We start from the raw sequence: 26,044 nt of genomic DNA on the forward strand, positions 1-26,044 counted from the left end.
TGGCCCGGACTCAGCCAGTCGACCACTCTCCCGGATTTGAAGTAAGTCCTTAAGAAGCTTCAGGAAGTCAGATGTGGCAGCTGCAGTGACTGCCAGTGACCAGCGTGTTCCCACTGTGGCTCCTGCTGCCCTGAGTCCTGCCCACTTCCTACCGGAGGCTGCCATTCTGAGCCCCCAAACCTCTCTTGTAATCCTCTTTTGCCTCAGATGTCAAGGCTCGGCTGCTATTGCTAGCAGCCAAGAATCCAACTGACTAGTCTTTCTAGTCATATTTTGCTTTTCATATTTTGCTTCAGGTAACTTGAAGCATAGTTCTGTTTCTTGCTGTAAAAGAACCTCATTATGACATTCAAGATACATTAAGCAAAACCAGCATCTTATATTTCTCCTTGGGGTTATGTTTGGGATCAGTCCATGAAGGAAGAGAGGAAGTGAAGAGTATAAGGAGTTAGAGCTCTGATGTAACCCAGAATACTCCTCAGAGGATGAGGTGAGGTGTGTGTGTGTGTGTGTGTGTGTGTGTGTGTGTGTGTGTGTGTGTGTGTTTTATTGTCAGGGCAATCTTTATGGGCTGGGGTCCATCTTTTACTTGGGGCATCATGAGAATAACCAGGGCGGCTACGTGTGTATGCCACGCAGGTAGTATACTGAACAATGAATGACACATGGTGACCCTCCTAGACTATGGCAGCATCGAAGTCAGGATCTCTAGCCGGAGGAAATAAACAGGCAGGCAGTCAGCTTCATCTCAGGAACTCCCTAGAAATGAATTCTACTCTGTAGATAGCCTGGCCAACCTGCAGAAGATATACATCTTCATGTAGTTAAATTTATTAGTCCTTTCCCTGTGGTTTCTACCTTTGTTGGCTTGGTAAGTTCCCTGCCTCATCCCAAAGTTATAAAAAGACTTACATAAATTTTCTAGAGCCCTGACCAGTTTGACTCAGTGGATAGAGCGTTGGCCTTCAGACTGAAAGGTCCCAGGTTCGATTCCAGTCAGGGGCATGTACCTTGGTTGCGGGCACATCCCCAGTGGGAGGTTTGCAGGAGGCAGCTGATCGATGTTTCTCTCATCAATGTTTCTAACTCTCTATCTCTCTCCCTTCCTCTCTGTAAAAATTCAATAAAATATATTTTTTAAAAATTTATCTAGATTTGCTTAGATTTTACCTATATTTACCAGTTTAGTTTGTTCAATTCTTAAAATTCTCTCAGATTACAGTTTGTTTCTCTTCTGGGGAAGAAAAGAAAGAAGTAGAGCACTTTTCAACTTTGGCAATTTACAGAAATATTACTTAAACCAAGGTCAATACATTTTCGCTTCTGTGAACTCAGGTCTTCTGGGCAGAGGAATCTGGTGGGCCATGATGTACTGGGGGCAGGAAGTGGGGTGGGAACAGTGTTAGATCCCAGTTACCACCTGACCGCTGACAGATTTAACATCTCTGAGCTGTGGTTTCCTCATCTGTAAGGTGAATATAATCAGTGTATGGTGAGGATAAAATGAAAGTAAAATGTATGCAAAGCACTATTTTGGGGTCTTCCAGAAGCAGGGGTGCCTCTCTTCTCTGGCCTAGGTAAGATTTTTATTTTATTTTTATCATAGCTGGTAAGAAATTACAGCACATCAAGATATAGAAGCTGATCAAAATATTTTATTCTTTATTTCCTATGAAATCCCAAAATGTCCACTTTTCTGCCCTCTGCTTAAAGTGAGGTTCCTTAACTCTCTATATGGTCCAGGGTTAGGGGGGTGGGCTTCTCTTGCTTGATCTTTGGGGGCTGACAACACAGGGTACCTACTTCCCACAGCCACGTGTGGCAGGCAGAAAAATGCCTCCACAAAGATATGTTCACTTCCTAATCCCCAGAACCTGTGAATATTACTTTAGATGGCAAAACATGCGATGAAGTTAAGGATCTAGAGAGGAGGCATTTATTCTGGATTATTGCATTGGGCCCTAAATGCAATCACTTGTATCCTGGTCAGAGAGGCAGAGGGAAATGAGGCAAACAGAGAAGGCGATGCGAAGATAGAGGCAGAAGATTGAAGTGATGGGGCCACAGGTCAAGGAATGCTAGGCAGCCAACAGACTAAGAGGCAAGGACTGGATTCTCCCCTAAAAGCCTTTGGTGGGAGTATGGTCCTGCTGACACCTTAATCTTGGACTTTTGGCTTCCAGAACTGCAGAAGAATCAAGTTATTGTTTTAATTGCCACATTTGTGACAACTGGTTGGAGCAGCCATAAGAAACTAATAAACTAAGCCTCTGTCAGCGCAACTGGGAAACCAAGAGACACATTTTGATACTGATTTCCAATAGAAAACAGAAAGGAAAAAAGCAGCAACAGATTTTTTACCAGGAGATCATCTGAACACCGAACATGATTTTTTGGTGAAGCTTGCTAAGAACCACCGACCCTGGTCACACTCTGGTCACCTCATCTGCTTCCCCTGAGAAGAAAAACTCCTGGTAGTGTCAGTGTCAATTTCTTATGGAGGGGGCCTTCCTGAGAACCTACCATAATAAACACTCAGTAAACACTCAATGAATAGACAAGTATTTATTTCTGTCTGCTCAGGCCTGGCTGCTGATACAGCAGAAAGGAGTATGCTCAGAAAGGAGGGCTGAAGTTCCTCTGGTCTGACATTCCCCCCAGAAAGCCCTGCCCCTGAGCAGGGAGTGGAGAGTGGCCCGTCTGCTGAACTGCAGGGTGAATGCTTTGGGACTAATGCAGGAGGGTCCATTTGCGGCATAGTCCTCCTTTTGAATTAATGCTAGAGGATGAGGAGTCTCTAGACAGGATGATGAAAAGTGTGTGCACATGCACACAGGCTGGGAAAGACAGAAGGAAAAGCAAGCACATGCGTCTGAGGAAGCAGGAAGATCCAAATGAAGGGGATGGAGTGAAGGGCAGAACAGGAATTAAACTTTTTCTGAAGTGAGATGATCTCATCTCCTGGAAGAAGTCACAACATCCCAGGATGCACCAATCTTAGCAAATGTGAGGAAATCTGTTCCGGGCCCCAATAGGGGGCAGAGTCAGGTCCTGGTGATGGATGGGTCTCTGCTAAGGTGCAGGATGAGGGCACAGGCGGGGCTGATGCAGATGAAGGGGAGCAGGTCAGAGTGGTCCCTGCTGTGTCTCAGGGCGGAGATGAGCCAGAGAGCTTCCTGAGGCTCACATACCAAAGGATTCCGTCAATTCAGGAGGAGATACCACCAGAAAACGTCTAGAGAATATTCCCAGGAGTTAAGAGGGCAATAAATGGTGGCATTCCCAGTGTTTCTTCTTTGGCACTTCGAAAATGAAAGGAAAGTGGATATTTGACTTATCAAGTTTCTTGGTGTGGCCAATTGAAGGTCTCCTGCATCAGAAATCTTCCTGTAAAAAATAGACACACCAAAAGCCCCTTGCACTCCTAGACCTACTGAATCAAAATCTCTGCAAATGGCCCAGGAGCTGGCTTTTAAAAGCTTCCCAGTTACTATGCAGACCAAAGACCATGAACACTGACATAGGTATTGTCAAAGAACAGGCTTCAGCTCTCCGGATCATAATCTAAGATGCCAGATGAAAGCACTCGTGAATCCAGGTGGAGTACATTTCAGCAAGGACTGTGAAGTCTTGTCTGTCTGGAAACTGGCATTAAGTGGGAAAACACAGCAGTGGGAGGAGTGGGGAGAAGATGAGGGATATAATATTCAGCTAAAAACTGGAAAACCAGTAGGACTAGTAAAGAACAATGGCAGCAGTGTAAAGGGATGACCCTGGAGTTGGACCCTCAATTCAATCCTCAGTTCTCTTCACTAGCTCTATGGTCTTGGGCAAGTTACTTTATCTTCCTGAGTCTTGGTTTTCTTATCTGTAAAGTGGGGACTATAAATATATCTGCCTCATAGGACAAGTGCTTTGGTTAACTCTATGACAACTTGACTGATCTAAGAGATGCCCAGAGAGCTGGTAAAATATTACTTCTGCATGTGTCTGTGAGAGTGTTTCTGAATGAGATTACCATTGGAATCAGTAGGTTGAATGAAAATCACCCTCACAATGCAGGTGGGCATCTTCCAACCTTTTGAGGGCCTGAACAGACTGAGTAAACACAGCAGAGGAAGGATAGATTTGCTCTCTGCTTGAGCTGGGACCACCATCTTCTCCTGCCCTCAGACACTACTGGTGTTCCTGGTTCTTGGGCCTTCAAACTCGGACTAGGACTTACACCATCAGCAACCTACTCTCCCACTCCACCCATTCCACCCTAATTATCTTGGGTTGGGACTGGAACTACACCACCAGCTTTCTGGGCCTCTGGCTTGCAGAAGGCAGATCATGGGATTTCTCAGCCTCCATAATCCAAGAGCAATCCCTCATAATAAACCTCTGCATTTATATATATCCTACTGGTTCTGTTTTCTGAGGAAATTTTTTTAAAAATATATTTTATTGATTTTTTTTTTTTACAGAGAGGAAGGGATAGGGAGAGTTAGAAACATCAATGGGAGAGAAACAAACATTGACCAGCTGCCTCCTGCAAACTCCCCACTGGGTATGTGCCTGCAACCAAGGTACATACCCTTGACTGGAATCGAACCTGGGACCCTTGGGTCTGCAGGCCGATTCTCTATCCACTGAGCCAAACCAGTTAGGGCTGAGGAAATTTTACTAATAGTGCTTGACATACATTATATGTGCCTGGTGAACATTCAATAAATATTAGGTATTATTATTGGTATTGTTATCACTGGAATGTGTAACTAGTATTTCATAGAATTAAAACTTTAAAAATGAAGCCATAGATATTTATGGTCTCTGACATCTGTAAAAATGTTGTAAGCTTAGAACATTCAGGCTGCTATAACAAAATAACATAGACCTCTCACTACATCCTCATGCAGTGGAAAGGGGCTAGGAATCTCTCTGGAGCCTCTTTTATAAGGCACTCATCCCATTCATGAGGCTTTCACCCTCATGACCTAAGCACCTATCAAAGGTCCTACCTTTAGGGGTTAGGATTTCAACATATGAATTTGAGGGGCCACAAACATTCAGACTGCAATAAAAGCATTTGAGGTTTTAACAGAAGGGGTATTTATAACAATCCAACAAAGTGATGAAAGATACTCCTTGTTCAAGGAAGCGTAACAACCAGAAGGCAGGAGACTGCAGATTAAGAAAATATACCTCTGCATAGAAATCCTCACCAAGACTCATGCAAGGAAGGCTCTATGTGTGTATTACAGGGGAAGGAAAGATGAGAATGATGATTCTAGTGCAAGGCCAGCTGAGGTGATGAAGACAGACTTGCATTCTCTGGACATTAAGGGAAGTTACACTAGCTCAAAGACAAGCATCTGGTAATGTTTTGACTTATCTAAGGAACAATTGCATCTCTCAGAAAGAAATCTGCCCTAACCGGTTTGGCTCAGTGGATAGAGCATCGGCCTGCAGACTCAAGGGTCCTAGGTTGGATTCCGGTCAAGGGCATGTACCTTAGTTGCAGGCACATCCCCAGTAGGGGTTGTGCAGGAGGCAGCTGATCGATGTTTTGCTCTCATCGATGTTTCTAACGCTATCCTTCTCCCTTCCTCTCTGTAAAAAAATCAATAAAATATATTTAAAAAAATAAAAAAGAAATCTGCTACATAGAACCTAATCCTGACCAAGAAAGAACTGGTTGGAAAAGCAAGGGCAGAAGGGAAACCTGGAAGAATATTCAGGATGGATGCTGGCCAGGGTGATGACCAGCTTTCAAGACCCAAACGCTGTGATTTCCACAACATGCTGTATTAACCGGGCTCCCCCGAGCCTAGGAAATCTATTTAATTGCCTGACCCTGGCAAATACTCACCCCTTCCAAAAGCTTTCTTTCTATAGAGTCAGCTGAGAACAACCTCTTGAGAAAACCAGGACTGAACCATAAGCCCTGCTGAGACAGCAGGACAAAGCATGATGCAGTGTTTCCTACCCAGAGTCACAGTATTTCACAACTGCTCTTCTCTTGGCCAGTCATTGCCCGATGTCTGATCCAGAAATCAGATCCTACAGATACCAACATTTGAGGACTCTTTCCCCTCCAAGGTGATCCCCTTCAAACCTAGGCCCTGAGGTCAATCTTTATTCATATTCAAATCTCTTAGTTTTACAATTGGGTACTTGTCAGAGCACCTCAGTTTGTTACACCCAGCATAAAATATAATGGGAGGGTTAAAATCATACCAAATGCTTGCTGTAGTCCCAACGTCTGTATCTGATAACAAGGCCTTTGTTGATAATCACAGTTGAATTTTTCTATTACTCATTCCAGCTTCCTCCTACCCTCTGCCAGCATAAAGGCTGGGTAGATTTGAGTCTTTGCTGGTCTTGTCTTTACCAAATTGCCACAGTTTTCCATTGATGAGAACTACTGGGCAAGAGTTGTAAGGGGCACTCTCATGAATCTTCTGGGTTACAAATATAGTCCTTCTGTATGTGTAGAAGCAATTCAAGTTTAACCCTCCCATTATATTTTATGCTGGGTGTTAACAACTGAGGTGCAATTCAAGTTCCTCCTGGTAATTGAGACCAATCATCCCACTGCATATAATCTCTTCCCTTCCTGTTAGTTCTTACGTCTATTGACCATCTGTATGTCCTCTTTGGAGAAGTGTCTATTCAGGTTCTTTGCCTATTTTTAAACTGGATCGTTTTCCTCGCATTGAGTTGTATGTTATTTTGGAAATTAACCCCTTATCTAATGTACTACTGGCAGGTATGTTCTCCCATACAGTGGGCTCCCTTGTCATTCTGTTGGTTTCCTGCTGTACGGAAGCTTTCAGTTTGATGTAGTCCGACTTGTTTATTTTCTTTGTTACTCTTGCCCGAGGTGTCACTAAGTGAAATGTCTGGGATTTTACTGCCTGTGTTTTCTTCTAAAATTTTTACGGTTTTGTGACTTACACTTAAGTCTTTTATCCATTTTGAGTTTATTCTTGTATATGATGTAAATTAGTAGTCTAATTTCATTCTTTTGCATGTACCTGTCCAAATTTTTAAAGTTTGGTTTCTACTTGCTTGTTGTCAGTATATAGAAAATACAATTGACTTTTGTGTTAATCTTGTATCTTACTGAAGCCATTTATTAGTTCTTGGGAGTTTTCCATGTAGACAGTCATGTTACCTGCAAATAGAGACATGTGTCTAATATGTGTCTTTTCTTTCTTTTTTCTAGCAATGGCTAGAACTTGTAGTACTATGTTGAATAGCAGTGGTAAATGTGGACATACTTTCATTGTTCCTGATCTCAGAGGAAAAGCATTGTCTTTCAAAATTAAGTGTGATGCTGGCTGTAGATTTTTATTTTTTGTAGAACCTCTTTATGAGACTGAGGACTCTATTTTTAGTGTATTGATGAGGTTTTGTTTTTATCACAAATGGGTGTTGAAATTTGTCAAATGCCCCTTTTTTCTGAATTTTGATATCATATGGTAGATTATATCGATTGGGTTTCCAATATTGAACCAGCCTTGCAGATCTGGAGTCAATCCCTCATAAAATGAGTTGAGAAGTAATCTCTCTTCAATTTTCTGGGCGAGACTGTATAAATTCTTTGCTTTGTAAATTCTCCAGAAAAATAGTATGGGTTTGGAGGTATCTTTTTTTGAAATTAATTATAAATTCAACTTGCAATTATTCAGGTTTATTCAGATTCTCTACTTCATCTTGGCTTAGTTTTTGTGGTTTGTAATTTTTAAGGAATTTGTCCATTTCTTCTAAATTGGTGATTTTTGAACAGAGTTGTGAATATTTCTTTATTCTTTTAATCACTGCAGAATTTGTTGTAGTATTCCATTTCATTCTGGATATTAGCAATTTGTATCTTTTTGTTAACCGTACTAGAGGTTTATCGATTTTATTGATTTAAGGGACTACCTTTATATTTCATTAATTTTTTCCATCTCATTTTCCCCTTTTCAATTTCAATGATTTCTGCTTTTATCATTTTCGTCCTTCTGGTTGCTTTGGGTTTTACTATTCTTCTTCCAGTTTCTTGAGTTATAAATTGATTTGAGCTCTTATCTTTTATAATGTAAGCAACTTCACTCCACTCTTGCAGACTGTGAGGCAACTCTTGTGCTATGATGAAAAAGAAACCTAAAAATGTAGTATCTGTTCCCTTCACTCACCCTCTATTATTAATTGGTGCACTCTTGGAGGAGCTAAAAAATCAGGTACTAAAATAATTCAAAGTCAGCAGGCTTATTTTTTAAGCATGGTCTATTCTAAAATTTAAAGTACTGGGCTGTATCCAGCATTTAACAACCCACTGTATTATTATTTTTTATACCCTTGTAATTTCTTACACACCTATTCAGTAATAATTCAAATGTTTAAAAAGTGATCCTAGTGGTGCAAAGAAGTAAAGGCTGCTTTGTCTTTGTGGATTCAGGCTATTAAATTACTTGCAAGGAGCTACCTTAAGTGGGTGTGAAAGAAATAGTAGATAGGTCCAGAAGCAGAACAAATATCTTCCTAACACATTAGAGAAATCAAGTAGAATTTTACTCAAACCTACCTGGGCCAAACATGCTGCAAACTAATTTTAGCCAGCAAATTGGGAGTTTTAAGAAATCTTTGACCTGTACATAGATAGTTGGAGAAAGGTTTTAACACATGAAGAATTCCCCAAAATCCCAAGCCACAGTGGTCACAGAGAAGAAGCCTGTCTGCAATCACATGTAAACAAGTCTTTAGTAAATCAGACACAAACACAAGATGGTATTTTAAATATACAGTAGGAACATTTATTTTAACACTTCTAAAAGATATTTCTCCATGCCTGATGATTTGATATAAAAATCAAACACATCATACTTTCCCCATCAGTCTCTCTACATCAAGGACAATCAGAAATTTATACAACATGAATATTTGCTTCTGAAACAAAAATTACAAATTAGTGATAACAAAAATACACAAATCAACTGGACCCTAAACAAATTTCTAACAAATTTTTCCCCAATCACCTAGAGCTTGAGCTTCTTTCTTCAACCTCATTCTGCTCCTTTTCCTTTCTTTGCTTGGCCATGAACTTCTGTTAAAATCAATTTGTAATATAAAATATTTATTAGATGTTGTTTTGCTGTGCATACATACAAATCTAATCTATTTCACTGTATTACAATTTAAAAGAGCCTGATCCTATAAAGTAAAGATTTGAAACACAGTGCCTTACATTAACATTCCTTCCTTCCATTCATCAGTTATCTGATATTAATGATTACCAGGCATTATGCTTTGTGCTTAGAGTGGTTGAAAAAATAGGTAAGGCCCTTTACCTCACACAGAGCTTACATTCTAGTGGAGGAAGAGAGACAATAAAAAATAAATAATTTTGGATAGTGGTAAGCCCTATAAAGGAAAAAATAATAAGGTAATTGATTAAGGTTGATTCTTTTGTAGAGGAGAGAAGATTCTACTTTAGCTTGTTCTTTCTAGGGCAAAAGCCTTTCTGGAAGCTGATATTTAAGTAGAAGCCTAAAAGACAAGGAACAACCAGCAATACAAGTGGGAGTAAGAGAGGGCAAAGGAACAGCAATGTAAAGGTACAAAGGCAGCAACAGGCCTTTTGTGTATGAAAAATAAACAAAGAGCTAAAAAACAAACAAACAAAAAACCTAGAACATAGCAATTCAGGGTTTAAGACTAGAATAAAACAAAGCTAGGTTCAAATCATAGGCCTGCCATTAACTAGCTATATGACCTTGGGGTTAGATACTTGTTTTTAGGTACTCTTTGAGACTGTTTCCTCATCTTTAAAATGGAATGATAACATCTACCTCATAAAGTTGACCAGGGTGTATTAAATAAGTTTACAGCAAATAAGAACTTAATAAATGTTAGGTGAATGTCTGTGCCACAAATTCAATATGGAAAATGCATAAAAACAACTCTGTTTCAAACAGGAGAAACTAGAGCTATGGCTGATGATAATTCCCTATAGCACTCCCTGAAGATGTGTATAACTTGGGAAAAAGGGAGGGGCTATGATTAAATCAGGTTAAAAAATGGGCTAAATAAATAGGTAAGCAGTTCTTTCTAACTAGACAATTTGGAAACTTTAACATGCTGTGTGACGATGACTCTGCAAGAGCGCATCAGAATACAACTTCCTACACTTAATGAATGAAGTGTCACAATGGACTAGTGATCTGCAGAATCCACTCAGGCAAATGCTGCCAGGGAAAGAAAGACTAGAAGTTACTGGCAAGAAACAATAAAGGAGAGGAATAGGAGAATAAGAGAAATCAACCGGCGCACACCTTCAGAAGTCCTCCTACCTAAAGGGAAAGAATGTATATTTTGTGTGGCCACTTAAGTAGTTTGACTATAATGCCATCACCTGAAAATTTTATGGGGAGTTAGAAATTTACCTCTGTATTTTGCTTATGACGTGTACTCTTGCAGTGATTTGTCATTGCTCTTTCACCTGAGTAGAAGAGGGAACAAATTGGACAGAAGAATCCAGGCTTCGGTACAAGAAAGTCTAAATCTAGAGGGCAGAAAGAGAGAGGGCAAAGAGAAAGGAGTAAAATTTATGATACTTTATAGCTATGTTAATCAATTTATCTAAACACAACAAAAAACCAAGCACAGTATATACTTATATACAAACATAACATACACCTAGGATTGCTATATATTTAGGGATCAAGAGCAATTAAGCTTTTAATTTAAAAAATGTTTTTATTTCTTTAACAAATTCTATATATAACATTCCAGGAATGCCAGGGAATTCCTTCAGAACAGCAATTCACTGGAAAAAAGAATCCCATAGAGATTCTTTGAAATAAACTGCTTTGGAATCCCCTATTAAAATAAAACAGGAAAGAGGCAGATGATGGGCAACTGTCTGCTTGAGGGCTATTCTGACAAATAAGGAGCCCTTCAGATCACCTTAGCTAGCCATGAACAAAGTTGGTTAGCTAAGCTTTTCAGTATATTCTACTTAAATGAAATTTCTGCCTGGGCAAGTTATTTAATTCAATGTTTACCAGAACAGTAAAGGAAGTGACATATGAGTTATTGTTACTCATCTAACCAACAAAACCTTCATGATGGCACTGAATTTTATTTCTTATGGATTAGGAAAAAAAGTGCCATTGTTACTTTACCTTTGGAGACATCAGCTGCCACTGGTGTCCCTAAAGAAGGGTCCTCAATCTTCTTGCGTTTTCGTTCGGGTTCTGAATCCTTAAAGTCAGATTCTTCACCAACTAAAGTCATTAAATTTTTAAATAAAAAAGGTTATTTAAAATAAATTTACAGACTTTGTAAAGTTTACATTAGATAATCCCTTCCTTCAAAGATTAGTTTATGGCTCACCTTGTTTAATCCTACCTGACCACTCTTCTAAGATTCTTTGATGTAAGGACTAAATAGGTAAATATGTTTAATCTTATTAAATGAATTTAAAAGAAATGGACTAGCCTGGCCGGTGGGGCACAGCGGTTGAGCATTGATCCATGAACCAAGAAGTCACCGGACTGATTCTCGGTCAAGGTGCATGCTAAGATCATGAGCTTGATCAACAGTAGGGGGTGTGCAGGAGGTAGTGATAGATGTTTCTTTCTCTCTATCCTTCTCCTTTCCTCTCTCTCTCTAAAAATCAATAAAAACATTTAAAAAAAAATAAAGCTAACAGCTCATTTTTTAAATAAATTGTTCCAGAAATAATTTAAAGGGTAATGGAAGAAGTTCAATAAAGTGTCAAAAGTTACCTTGTGTATGCAAAGTATTGAGTTGGGGGAAAGAGTGTGGATTAAGGGGAAAAGGAAATGAGCAGAGAATAATTCTGATGCTCTGTACTGAGGCCCTTGCGACCATCAAACAAAGAACCAAAAAACAAAAACAACCCAACTGAGCCAAAACTGACAGACTAAGACCCTTGTTAGACAGAATCACAAGTAAAAATACAAATGCTAAAGCCCAGCAGAATAAATAATATGTAAAAAGCACTTCATGTCAGCAGACACTGTATAATATGATCTTGGGGGAAGACAAAGACAGAACTGGTTCCAAGCAATCTTATTTACTACCCCCAGTAGCTGAAATACTTTACACTGTTGCATAGCACTTGACAAATCCCTTTCACATACACATCGTTCATTTAGCATGTATCTCGTGTAAAGAGAGGCAAGTCAAATCATTATTATCCCTATTTCTTCATAGATGGAGAAAGCAAAAGCAAGAGAGGAAGAAACTGATATGCCCAAGGTTGCATGGATAGTTAAGTGATAGAGACTAGAGCCAAGACTTGTGACTTCGAGTTCAGTGCTCTCTACAGAAAATTGGGCTACCTTTACCAAATCTGAGGAGATCACTAGGAATTATGATAGCATTATTTATTCTTCTCTTATTCCTTGCAGTTTATTGGTTATCAAATCCTAAAGAATCAATAAAAGAAAGACTGTATCCCATTTCTTGACTTGATAGTTAAAATAGCCTCCAATATCTTCCTGCAAAAGTTTATTCCCTTATCAAAGGGAATAAACACATTTGCTCCTGAAACTCCAAAGACACATTTATCTCATAAGTAATTCTGTAATAATTTAAATAAATTAAAACAAATATTTTAAGTTTTAAAAATGAACTCTTAAGCTAGAAAACATATTGCCAAACATACTGTCTCTGCATTAATGGAAATAAATTGTTACAGAAGCAGTAAATAAATCATCCTTTCTCTATTCTTCATTCTTCAACTTAACCACTAACTATGGCTTGGTATCAAGCAGAGTTTATACAGAAGAGACAGAGGAGTAACAATTTGGGAGAGAGCTTTAAGAAAGAGGGCATGATCAGTGGTAACAAATGATGCAGAGAAGTAAAATAAAACTAAATTTAAAAGGAAAAAAACAACCAAGTTTCACAACAACCCAATGGAGGTTCTCAACACCAATTCAGGAAGGTGGTTACAAAAGAAGCCAAAATATATCCAGTTCCATAGGAAATGAAGAAGTAACAGTAGATCTTCTTTCTAAATGCTTTGCTCTAAAAGAAAGGAGGAAAGATGGCAACTAGGATTCCAAAGTTAAGGGCACGGTTTTTTAAAGGGGAAAGTCTTGGCATATTTTAAGTGTGAGGAGCCAATATAGGTAAAATACAAGCTGGCAGAAAGGGGAGATCCTATATTTGCTCTGGTAAATAGAAATGAAAGCAAAGTTATATAGTGAGAAATGGACTAGGCCCGTGGTTGGCAAACCGCAGCTCGCAAGCCACATGCAGCTCTTTGGCCCCTTCAGTGTGGCTCTTCTACAAAATACCACATGCGGGCACACACGTACAGGGCAATTGAAACTTCGTGGCCCATGCACAGAAGTCAGTATTTTGTGGAAGAGCCACACTGAAGGGGCCAAAGAGCCACATGTGGCTCGTGAGCCGCAGTTTGCCGACCACTGGACTAGGCGATACAGAGGAGAGAAAAAGGCTTATTATTACAACAATTAGGAAATGGGAAAGGAAGGAGGCCTGTAATAGACTAGAGGCCTGGTGCACAAAATTCAAGCAGGGGGTGTGTGTGTGTGTGTGTGTGTGTGTGTGTGTGTGTGTCCCCTCAGCCCAGCCTGCACCCTCTCCAAATCCGGGACATCCCTCACAATCCTGGACTGCTGGCTCCTAATTGCTCACCTGCCTGCCTGGTTGCCCCTAACTGCCCCCGACCCCACCGGCCTGGTCACCCCCAACTGCGCCCCCGCCAGCCTGGTCACCCCCCACTGCCCTGCCTATACTGGCCTGGTCACCCTAACTGCCCCCCGCTTCTGGCCTGGTCACCCCCAACTCCCCCCCCCTGCCGGCCTGGTCGCCCCCAACTGCCCCCCTTGCCGGCCTGGTCGCCCCCAACTGCCCCCCTTGCCGGCCTGGTCGCCTCACGCAGCCTGCTGTTCAGTCGTCCCTCACTAACCCCCTTGCTGGCCTGGTCGTAGGCAGCCATCTTGTGAGGGTGTGAAGGTTAATTTGCATATTACCACTTTATCATATAGCGGGATTGTGGGGCAGCACTGAAGGGCCAACTAAGATTAGATTCAATGAACCTGGACTGAATCAGTTAGTAGTTTTTCCTTAGAGAAGATAGAAAAGCAAGATGGCAAGGGTGCTGTAAAGGGGATGGTGCAAGGGCTGTTTAAGACAGTGGGTAGTTGATATTTTGCTTTACCTCTCTGAATCAATAAACTTGAGATCTGAAATGGTATGCTTTTTTTCCCCTAACCTTTTTAGCATTTTGCTATGAACATAATGGATACAATGACAAATACTTGTTTCATGCCTAGAGAACTCTCTTACGCTTAGACAACATTCCCTATTTGTTTCAACATAGTTTTATTAATGTTATTAAGACATCTGAATTCACTGGCTGGCTGCTTGGCAGCATTCACAAAGTAACAAATCTGGTCTACAAGTAAGAACTAGTTAATAAATGATTTTCACTTGATACTGCAACATGGTCAGAATAACCCCTTTTGTGGATCACTTCTATAAATTTGTCTCATTCTATTATAATGGGATTGCCTACTATCCTATTATCCCATTTCATTATATTCCACTCTCTCTCTAAATTACAAAAATAAAAAAATCATTATTCAGATCTAATCATTATAAGGCTATACCCCTCCTCCCCTCAACAAGCTATTTCACTATTTTTCTACTTTTCTTCTTCAGTGGTAGATCTAAGACCCCATGCTGTGTTACTCTCTTGTCCCCCCTTCCATCAATCCTGCTTTACCTTCACTAATTTGGTAGGCCTCTTCTTTATCTTGCTCTGGTTCTGTCTCAACTGCGTTTTCCAATGGTGGAGTTGTCCCAATTCTAACTCTCTTGGTTGGCATTTTAGCTTTAAAAAAAAGAAAAGTCTAATTTATTTACTTATAGTAACAATATTTAAATTGCTTTTAATGATAAGTAACAATTTTAACACCTTTTTGGAAAACAATACTCAAATTTGGGAAGGAAGCTTATTTCTAATATAAAATAAGAACATTTTATTTAAAAACATTCAGCATTAGTCTAAGTATTCTTTTATTTTCTGATTTATCTTGTTCCAAACTATATCTTCCTACCTGTGTTCCCTAAGAAGCCTATACATATTTTTCTATTTTGTTACACAAATCTGTGGGACCTTCCTAGTATTTTTTTCTTTTTAGTATGGATAACACTTTCAAGATTCCCTTATTGGATATTATTTTGATCTCCCTCAAGTCCTGAAGGTGAGCTGACCTATTATTCTATGCCCTCAAAATATTACTTAACAGTGAAATGGTACCTTCTTAAATTCTTCTAAATCCAAAGTATAAGCAAATACTGGGAGGCGGTCTGGTATAAACAACCTTCTACTTACCAAAGCTAGTTTCCCAGAAACTGCAAATATACCATTCCATTCCAATTTTAATATTGGCACTCTAGTTTGCTTTTTGTTTTGGTATCTTTTCTTGAGGTATAAGAACTTGGGGCGAGGGCTACTCTGTAAGAGAAATCTGTGAAATCTGTACACATTTCCTTGGCTATAACTATTTGTTGGCTTCTTTTATCAATAGAGTAAAAGTATTAGAAATGCTGCAACATGTTTTTAAAATATTTTAAATGTAATACCCTCATAAAACAGAAAGCAACCGCTTCTAAGTATCTACCTGCTAAGTGCCTCTCAATCATGGTGTTCAGATCTTCTTCCATAACATTCACACTTACTGGACCCACTTGGGACAAGGCTTCAAGTTTTGTCTTCCTTGTGTCCATAGCTCTCTTTTTCCTATCCCCTCTTTTATCTGTGGGATGTTCATTTTTGCTTTGTGCTAATTCAACTTTTAAATCATCTCCATCTTCCTCTTCTCCAACTTCATCAACAGTAACAAAATTAAGCTCTTCTTTAAGGTTATTAAAATCTGCCACAGAGTCTTCATCCTCTTCATTTACTTCATCCAAAGTCACTAAGTGCAGATCACTGCTGTCATCCTGTATTTCATCTACAGTAACCAAAGTAGAAGGGTCTTCAGGCATCTGGGAAGAAATGAAGTCAATGGACTCACTTCCAGTATTTTCCTCATTTCCTTTAGTATTTAAAGTGGCAAAATTTAAGTCTGCTGATTCATTTAAAGGTAGCTCCTCTACTTCTCCAATTTCATCCACAGTCACCAAGCGTTCCTGTTTGAGAAGATCTTGTTCTTCAGCCACCGACAGTACAATAACATCTTTAGGTTCACTGTGGGATATGCAATCGTCTTGATCAATTAACTCATCTAATGTAAGAAGTGAATTTGAATTTTTTACCACTTCTTCCATATTTATTTCTTCTTCATCAATAACTTCATCTACAGTGACTAGAGCTTGTGCTAGATGTGCATCTTCCTCTTCCCCAATCTCATCCAATGTTACAAAAGATAATTCTCCCTCAACAACATGCGGGGCAGAAGTTTTCCCTTTCTTCTTCTTTACAATAAGTTCAGAGGAAGGGATATTTTTGGGAGCTTCTTTCCTTTTTCCCTTTAGTGGATTCTGTTTGGCTTGCGAAGGATTCACTTCTTCTATAACCTCATCCACAGTAACAAATTCATCCAAATTAAATGGAAATAATGGTTCCTGTTGGAAAGGTTAAAAAAAAAAAAAATTAAAGAATTGTGAATACTAATAAACTGACTACATTTCAAATAGCCCCAGTAAATGTGCATGAAGTATCATTTGTGAGAATTTCAGTGCAGAGAGGTTTCCTAAAGGTTGAAATTAGTTATTTTTAAAAGCCCGAGAAATGAATTAGCTGTAATTCACAAGGTAAACAATGCAAAGGGCAAAACCCTAGTAATAACCTAATTCCACCTTCACTTAATTTCAGTAAGACTATAATTAACTCCTAAATAATGTGCAAGTTTTAAAATATGATGGACAAAAGCATTTATCAAACAATATAATACAAAGAATTCACTGTTCCATATGTTAAATATCACAATGAAGTTAAAAAGTAAATAGCTACCAAGATAGTTCCATGGACCAGTTTATATGTAATATATATTTTAAGATATGCAGCACTTAAATATAAAGTTTACATATTGATAAAGTTATATGGAAAATTACTAAGACCTTGTGGCAAGTATTAATGCACTTAAAAAAAAGTAGTATCTATAATTCAAAAAATAATGCCAATAGTAAAGAAAATAAATTCCCAGCAGGCTTTTCCTATAACTTCAGTATACTATCAATGATTAATAATAATGACATTTGAATATATACCCAGTAATTTGGGGAAGAAGGAATCTGTAAGCAGTTGTATTATCAACTTATTAAGCCAATGGAATAACTATATCTTTACTTCTGCTTCTTAAACTAATATATTCCCTTGCCCCAATAAAATAGGCTCAAATTCTTCCCCTACCAGAGGAAGTAAATAAAATAACTAGGGCCCTAACCAGTTTTGCTCAGTGGATAGAGTATCAGCCTGTGGACTGAAGGGTCCCAGGTTCGATTCCGGTCAAGGGCATGTACCTTGGTTGTGGGCACATCCCCAGGAGGGGGTGTACAGGAGGCAGCTGATTGATGTTTCTCTCTCATCAATGTTTCAAACTCTCTATCCCTCTCCTTTCTTCTCTGTAAAAAAATCAATAAAATATATATTAAAAAAATGACTAGGAAAAATTTTTTATGAATGGTGGAATCCTAAAATAGCAAACATAAAATGTAAGCTGTATGCCTGGCTGAGTACCAGAAAAATAAATCAATCATAGAGCCCATCCATTTACCAAAATGACCACCTTTTTGGAAGTGTCGAAAAATGAGGGGAAGACTTCAGTCAAGCCCCAGTCTCCTTTTCACATATCATTTTATTCTGTGTTTATAACCTATTCTTGTCAATATGAGATTAAAGGCATTTTCCTACTCTAATTCTCTTTCTGTCCCTGGGTAACTGTTTGCCCTGCATCAAGAACACAAACTAAGGACTTGTATGCATGCATATAAATAAGATTAAGCAATGGACACAGTCACTGGGGTTTGGGGGGAGGGCATGTGCCAGGGAGTAGGGGAGGCTCGGGGGAGGTCAATGAGGGAAAAAGGAGACATATGTACTACTATTTGTAATATTTCAAACAAAAGAAAAACAACAACAAAAAACCCCACAAACTAGTCTAGTTCAAGGTAAAAAACAAATTGGTAATAGGGTCCAAAGAAAATAAAACATCTCATTCCTATCCTTTGCTCTATATATATCAATTTAATTATTACAGGAGAGAGATAAGTTATAAGGTAGATGAACTCTTCCATGGATGGATAGAACAGAAGGGTTTGTTTTAATAAACTATTTCTCACCTCTTTAGATTTGGAACTTCTACCAGTGGTGCTTTTAGGATTCTTGGTGTTTTGCCCAACCAAAGTCTGAAATATTAAGTAAAAAAATATAGAAGAAAAAAAAAGAATTTACAATTAGGTTATTAGTGTTCTTTAAAAAGGGAGAGAGAATTCAATCAACAAACATTATCCAAACACATTCAGTTATGCCAGTATTTACCAGGTATACCAAACTAAGTCACCAGTTAATAACAGTGTAGGCATAATCTATAAGTTGTAGTTAAATTCAGTTTTACTGACCTTTTCCAACAATATCTAAGTTGGGCAATCAGTAAGCTGATAAATAAAGCTTCAATTTAAAAAAAGAAAAGTTTCCCATTCAGAAGCAGAGTACTAAGTCACTTCAGGAGACTCACTGCAGACTTTATTTTTAAACCACAAAGTTACGTTTCTGACCACATTTTATCCAAATAAAACTTTCCAAACCTGTTAATAATTATGAACTTGAGCTTATTATTCTAAATGTCTATCCGCTTAGATCAATGGAACCAGAAAGAGAAATGGAAGCTTGGGAGTAAAGTGAGATGAACTATAAAACAAGATTACATCTACTCCAAAGCTACAACAAGAGAGCTAATCACTTCAAAAATACATTGAGCTATTCTTCCTACCCTCCTCACCTTATTGTTGCTGTCATCCCGTTTCATGGTGGAAGGTCTAGCCTCTGTTTCCTGAGACTGTTTTGTAATATCCCTGTAATCCAGTTTAGAATCCTTGTCTTGCAGAGCTGAGATCCTTCCACTGCCTCCTCTGGTAATACCGCTTTGAGTAGATTTGATTTTACTGCTGTTTTCAGCCAACCTGGCGCTTGTAGGTTTAAGACCCAATTCCTTGGCTGAAAGTTTCTTTTCAGCATTTATTTGATCTCTGAGTACAGGTTTTAGAAAACTTTTCTGGTTTTCAGATTTGGAAGCTGTAGTTTTTGCCTTTGGAGAAGAGGCCATACCAGCCTTGATGCTTGATTTACTGCTAGGTGCATTTGATGTAGCCAGCATACTAGTTTTACTAGTTTCATCAGGCTTACTGGCCTGGCACACTCCTTTATTCGGGTATGCCTTGATCCCAGTGTTTTCTGCAGGCTTTTCTTTCGTTGCTACCACAATCTTTCCCACCTTCTCTGCAACCATCCTAGCATCATTCTTTTCAGCCTTCTCTGTTCCTATTTGCAGATCCATTTTGGTTTCCTTAGTATTAAATTCATTCTCCTCCTGTTCATCCATGTTACTTTTTTCAGAAATTCCGTTTTTGCTCATTGTCTTCTCATCCCCAGTGGAAACTCCTGGTACCAGGGTCACAACACAAGTAGATGGTACTATTTCTGAAACAGTTTCATGTTTGTCCACTTCAGCTATAGCTTCTATCATAGCCTGTGTAATCCCAGAAAAGAAGTCTTCTGCTTCAGATGGAGATTCTTCTAGAATTCCTTGGATGTTCCTTTCTTCTATAAATGCACTGTCAGATGTTGCTACTTCTGTTTCAGCTTTAATAATTTCTGCTTCTTTATTCCCAAAGTCACTGGTATACACCTGCTGATTTAAAACGGACTCCTCTACATTTTCGGTGAATAATTCAATATTGGTTGGAATGGATTCTACAAGAGGAATTTCCACTTTGACCTCCTCTCCTTGAGTTTCAATTTCCAACGTTTCAATAGCAAAGTCAGAGTCACATAGTATTCTGTCAGGTTCTTCCTCACAAAACTCTTCCTGTTGTACAGAAGCTTCTGTTTGAAAGCTGGGAATAGTTTCTTCTTCAACCTCACTAGGTTTAACAGAGGGACTATCAGCTGCTGTTTGCACCTCACTTTCATCAACTGGATTGTTTCTCAAGTCAGGGCTAAAAGTATTTAAAAACAAACAAAAAAGAACACAAACAAAAACACAAACAAAAATCAAACTATGATGAGAATTCAACCATCATAAATAATCCCGTTGATGCCAATTGTTAAGAGTTCCTAATGCATTAATAATAAGCATAGGGAAATCCAGCCAATCAGCATAAAAATGGTTAAGATGCCTTGACGTAAATATGTAAATATAAAAATTTTAAAGAGATTCTCCAGTGCATTGAAGATTTCTTTTTAGTTCAAAGGAAACGGCAAAATTATAACCATTTATCGGATCCTTGTACTCATTTAAGTTATAATAAATTTTTTCCTTCTGTGTTAAATTTGCATCTTATTATTAGGTCCTATCTTTCTAACAGTGGTAACTGAAATAATAAAATATATATGTAGCTTTACAATAAAACTAATAATCTACACATTGAAATCTAAAACCTTACCTAAAAGGAACAACATAAACAGAAACTGATAGTAAGTCACCTCTTTTTTAATACTCTTGGATATTTAAAGTTAGAGATGAAACTGATAGTAGTGTCACCCTAACATAAATATGAGGTCTTATTATAAAATATGTACCTTTGGCTATATTATGAGAAGAAATATGTTAAAAGAAATAGTTCCAGTTATAGAGAATAATATACAATTCCAATACATAAGTTAAAAATGTAAGTAAAATTATTCAGAATAAATGGAGGAAATAAATGCAACTGATCTTATTTCATTGTGGTCTTTCCAAATGAAAGGTAAGCAAAAGTGTGAATCTATCATTCAACTACTTTCGTTGAGACAGAGACAGAATAAACTATATTAATGTTCCAAAGATCAGATGTAATTTTGAAGAGTAACAAGGAAAATCCAAGCTTCTGAAGACAGGGTCCAGCATGTTATCTACACAAATTGAAGTTCAACAAATACATTCACTTAATTACATCAGAAACAGCAGGTTGGAGGAAGACACCAGACAGAAAGTGGTCATGCCACATCAATACCTCATAGTAAAGAGTACCTACATTTTCCCCCCTACTTTAAAAACTAGGAGGTGATGAGATACCCCCTATGATATGATTCTTAAGAGGTGGCCATATATCCTTTATTGAACACAAGATAATGTATATCTGTGTCCTGACATGTTAATAATATTTTAGAAGTTTGGAAAAAGTGCTATCACATAAGGGTCTAATAATTGGAGGCAGTAAACTAGTCCTCTCCCTAAAATTGGTATTTTAAACTTCCAAAGGAGAAAACTTTTTTAAGAGATCAGAAAAACACCTCTTGATAAAAAGTGTAAAGGCAAAGAGGCTGAGGAATTTAAGTTAAACAGCCAGTAACCATAGACCTTAATCAATACATTTATTCACTTATATAAGCATATAAGCTACCCTTCACACGCTGAAAGGGTTTAAATGTTGTTTTAAATAATTCACACCCCTTACATTAAAAAATACCAATGGCTGATTTTGAGTGCTCCAAATTTTTAGGACTAGCACAAATATGACAAAGACAAGAAAAAGTTGTGACATTCAGTTACAGCAGTTACATAAATATGATTTCTCAAAATACAAACATTTTATTTTTAAATCACAAGACTCATTTCCAATGATAAGGATTAAATTCAAATTTCTGCCTCATTACAGAACTGTGTATTAACCCTAAAGCCTTTACAAATTAAGGCTATTATAAAAACACCAATCTAGTGGTCTAGAAGACTAGCAATGCGGATTTTGATTCCTGGCTCTAGAATACAGCAAGTCCTTCCCCTTTGCCATATTTAAAGTTTGTCAATTAAAAAAAAAAGCTATTATCTTTTCTATAAAATGAATCACTATGCAGCAGTTCCATATTTCAAACAGAGAGCATAGACCTACTTGGAAAATGGCTCAATTCCATATTTGTTCTTGTGCATAGTTTTTTTTTTAAATTACAGAGCTTTCTTCAAAGAATTCATTTACCAAAAATTAATATCTAGTTTTCTGGCTAATATGGGAAAAAGTCTCAATATTCATCTAGTTAGCTTATAAAGTCAGTTTGAAATGTCAAATACATGTAATTATTAACATTAGAAGTCAAACAATCAGTCTTTCAGAAGATCAAAGGAAAACAATCATATTCTGGGAAATGGCACAAAAAATTGGTCCCAGGAAGGCATTCAGGATACAAGTATTAATTTCCCACCCTCTGCCCACCTCCCTCCCCCCCATAGCACCAGAGTTTCAAATCTTCAGAAAAGGCATACAATAAAAGCTGGGCATGAGAACAAATGTTAAGACTATACCATACAAGAAACTTTAGACTGAGACTTAACAATACTGAAGATTAGTGTTTATTTCAGAGTGCCACTGGGTACTTCCCAACATTATGAATGAACTGGTGAAAATCTTATCTTGTGTCCTTATTTTGAGCCTTAATCACATGATAAATAATGTTACATGGGGGAAGACGAGAACAGGCAAAATGTAGTTATTATTATATTATTAATATATTCACGTGAGATATCCTTTCAGTAGAAAATATATTTAAATACTTCAACTACAAACAAACAGGCAAAAAAGCACCCATATTTTCTCAGAATCAGTTTAACTCCAATAAACAAATGTGAAGTATTTGGGCTAAAACCCGCATCTTTTTCTCTAATGTCATATAAGTCAGAAAAAAACTGAGTGCAAAATGGGAATTAAAAAGTTATTAGTACTCGAATTTTTTAAATTGATGTTTAAGATTAGACAATTATCTCTAAATTCATTAAGAAATATATTTGATTTTAAAAGTCAAAACAAGAGGAAAAAAATGACCAAAACACAGATGATGCCTATTCCTGCAGACCTGAAAGAAATTTTGTCAGATGAAATATATAAAATAGAATTTTCAAAGAGTTTATTTACTTACCAGCCAGAGTTACTGTGGCCAAACTGTAGGTCTATCTTTACTACTACATGTGGCATTGTTACTTATTAAGCCATTCATGGGCTTTTATATCAAACATTGCTTTTGGTATTCCTTCTTAGGCATATGAATATAATTGGTATGATGTACAACTTAAAGTTTGTGCCGACACATACATCAAATCTATTGCTTCAAGTCACCAACATATTTTAATGTACTCATAACCCTCTATCATTTAAAAGTCTCATTTAATAAATATTAATTACTGAGAAGAAAAATCGGTAGAACTTCCTATTTTTCTATTCTTCAGGCATCTTACAATTAGTGCATCAAATAAAATAAACTCTCCACATTTTAAGCACTTTCAAAATGCTCTCATACTTAAAAGCTCTTACTACATTAATTCCAACAAATAAGGGTAAGTTACATTAATTATATAAGGGAAGGAAAAAGAATTTAAATTCGTAAATCCCAATAGAGTAGTAACAGGGAGATTATTCATTGGTGGGGCAAAGGTGGTGCTATGAGTGGATTCATCAGGAAGAGAGAGTGACTAAGAAGACAATGTGGTCAAAACAAAGCTGTGAGTGAGCCACTACTCAGTGTAGATTCTGAAGAACAAACTTTCATCCTCTGAAAATATAAAGCAGCATACATATTACTGTTTTATAAATATCCCTTTCCACACCCCAGCTGTTTTTAAAAAGTATCAAAATACACACTGAACATTACCTTTTCGGTTTTAAGTGTAAAATTTTAAAAGATTATGCAAAAAGATTGAAGTGTTACCATTGTAACTATTTTGGAAAAGAAAATCTAACATGAAGAATATAAAACTGATCACAGAGTCGAGTTGTTTAAGAGTCTTAGCAAAACATTTAATAAAGAAGTCATATTTATATATTTAACTCAAATTGTGTTTATACAGTTTTTCTAAAAAAAAAAAAATCCGTAAATACCGAGACAAAAAACAAAAACAAAAATCACCCCCTTGGTCAACAAAATCAAGAGAAAACCACAATACTTATATATATATACACAAAATGAACATGTAAAATAAGAAATTTTTGCTACAGTTGAACAATTACTACAAAATACAGAAATGAAATGCAGTAATAAACTAAATACTAGATGAAAATGTTAATATACTTAAAGCCACATACCTTTCTTTTCCTAGTTCTTGGTCTTTCTCAGCTTGAGCCTGTAACATAATTCCACATTTTAGTAGAGCCTATTATACTAAACTTTAAGTATTTAACCCATCAATGCAATGATTTCAATTCTTAAAATCTAAGCAAAAATAAATAAATAAATAAATAAATAAATAAAAACAATAACAAACTACACTTAAGATATATTAAAATAAAAGTTAATTTTCAGTGTTCATATAACTATCAGGTTCTAGATAGGTTAGGTTATAGAGAAAAACTTCTCATTAAGGTTAGGTTATAGAGAAAAACTAACAATAGCAACTAATGAGAAAAATAACTTTCCTTAGTGTTGACATAAATAGGAAATAAACTTTTAACTTTAAAAACCGGGAAATACCACCTTTAGCTAAGAATAAAAACAATCAATCTGAAATATCAACTTCTTCATTATGCAATTATTACTGAAAAAAACTTCTATTTATAAAGGAAACTAGTTGACTTGAAGAAGTTTTCTACTCAAAAACACCTAGAAAAGTTGGACAAAATTTAACAATAATCTTTTAGACACATATCCGAACCACCAAGAAAGCAATTATTTGGGGCCCAAAATGGAAGCAGGAATTAAAATTCAGTGTCTATGTACCAAACACTAGGCTAGGCACTTAGGATATATCACAGTGAGTGAACAAAACAAGCAAAAATATATGCCCTTTATTTATTTTAATTTCCTTTTAATTTATTGGGGTGACATTTGTCAACAAAAACATACAGGTTTCAGGTGCACCATTCTACAACATATCACCTGTACACCATAGTGTGCGTTCACCACCCCAAGTCAAGCCTCCAGCCATTACCAATTCTCTCTCCTATACCCTCCTCCATCTCCACCCTACAATCACCACACGGCTGTCCACATTCATGAGTTCTCTTTTTATTTTTTTCTCAATCTCTCCACCCCCCCGCAATCTCCCACACAGATGTCAGCCTGTTCTCTATATATGCCCTTTAAAGCTTACACATGCTAGCTGGAGGCTTTTTCTGTGGGAATTGTGTCCTTTGAGTTGAGAATTATCTTTCTCCATATTTTGTCAAATTAAAAACTCAGACTTTTACTTTAAAAAAAAAAAAAAGAGAGTAATGTGCCCAGAGAGAATTCCTGGTGTGGATGTTGGAGTCCCAGAGAAAAGGCTTTCTTTACTGAGGTATCTGGTGGGATATCTAGACTATATCGTAATGATTTATGACTGAAATTAAAGATGGCAGTTGATAAGCTCCATCCACAGTGTTTCCATACAGTTTATATGATAGTAGAGGAAATCTATACCAGATACCTTTAACTAGCTAATTTGCTTCTTTATTCATAAATAGGTAAAAGAAAAAACATACAAATGCACAAAAGTGAACAAGTATATTAAAATGGCTGAGTGTATTACAGACAACTGAAGAGCTTTAAAAACACCTCTAAAGAATATCCTCTCTAAAGAATTTTTCTAAGAAAAATTCAACAAGATATATATCATCTGCAAAATTGGTATACGTGTTATTTCCAGAAAGACAGAACGTTAAAACTGAAGACAAGAAAAAAAAATCAAAGAAATAATAGGAGGAAAACATTCACCAGATCCAGGAACATAGTAATCTTTAGACTTTCATAAATTCCTTCAGTCCTGTAAGCAGGATCTAGAAAATAAGTTCCAAACTAAGATAAAACCTTGCACACTGCACTAGGCCTATGATCATCCTTGAAGACTTTTGAATCACCAATGTTCTTAACACCTTCGCTTTTCTAAAAACCCCTTTATTCATG

At 37.2% G+C, this 26,044-nt stretch overlaps 1 protein-coding gene across 16 annotated transcripts in view; it reads right to left on the bottom strand.

Moving 5' to 3' along the window:
• Positions 1-8,758: 8,758 nt before the first annotated feature.
• Positions 8,759-26,044, bottom strand: part of ZNF638 (zinc finger protein 638) — a 79,104-nt gene continuing 61,818 nt past the window's right edge. For 15 of the 16 annotated variants that reach the window (XM_036334185.1, XM_036334181.1, XM_036334180.1 and 12 more), the window contains 8 exons: positions 24,250-24,287; positions 18,984-20,199; positions 18,325-18,390; positions 15,663-16,608; positions 14,762-14,869; positions 11,157-11,258; positions 10,416-10,534; positions 8,759-9,076 (listed from right to left, as the gene is read on the bottom strand). In XM_036334185.1, coding sequence (XP_036190078.1) covers positions 9,005-9,076; positions 10,416-10,534; positions 11,157-11,258; positions 14,762-14,869; positions 15,663-16,608; positions 18,325-18,390; positions 18,984-20,199; positions 24,250-24,287 — 2,667 coding nt within the window. In that variant the 3' untranslated portion in view covers positions 8,759-9,004. The remainder of the gene's footprint in view (positions 9,077-10,415; positions 10,535-11,156; positions 11,259-14,761; positions 14,870-15,662; positions 16,609-18,324; positions 18,391-18,983; positions 20,200-24,249; positions 24,288-26,044) is intronic. The other variant, XM_036334173.1, reaches the window with a different exon arrangement.

This window comes from Myotis myotis, unplaced genomic scaffold (assembly GCF_014108235.1).
Source record: "Myotis myotis isolate mMyoMyo1 unplaced genomic scaffold, mMyoMyo1.p scaffold_m19_p_14, whole genome shotgun sequence".
NCBI classification, from domain to species: Eukaryota; Metazoa; Chordata; class Mammalia; order Chiroptera; family Vespertilionidae; genus Myotis; species Myotis myotis.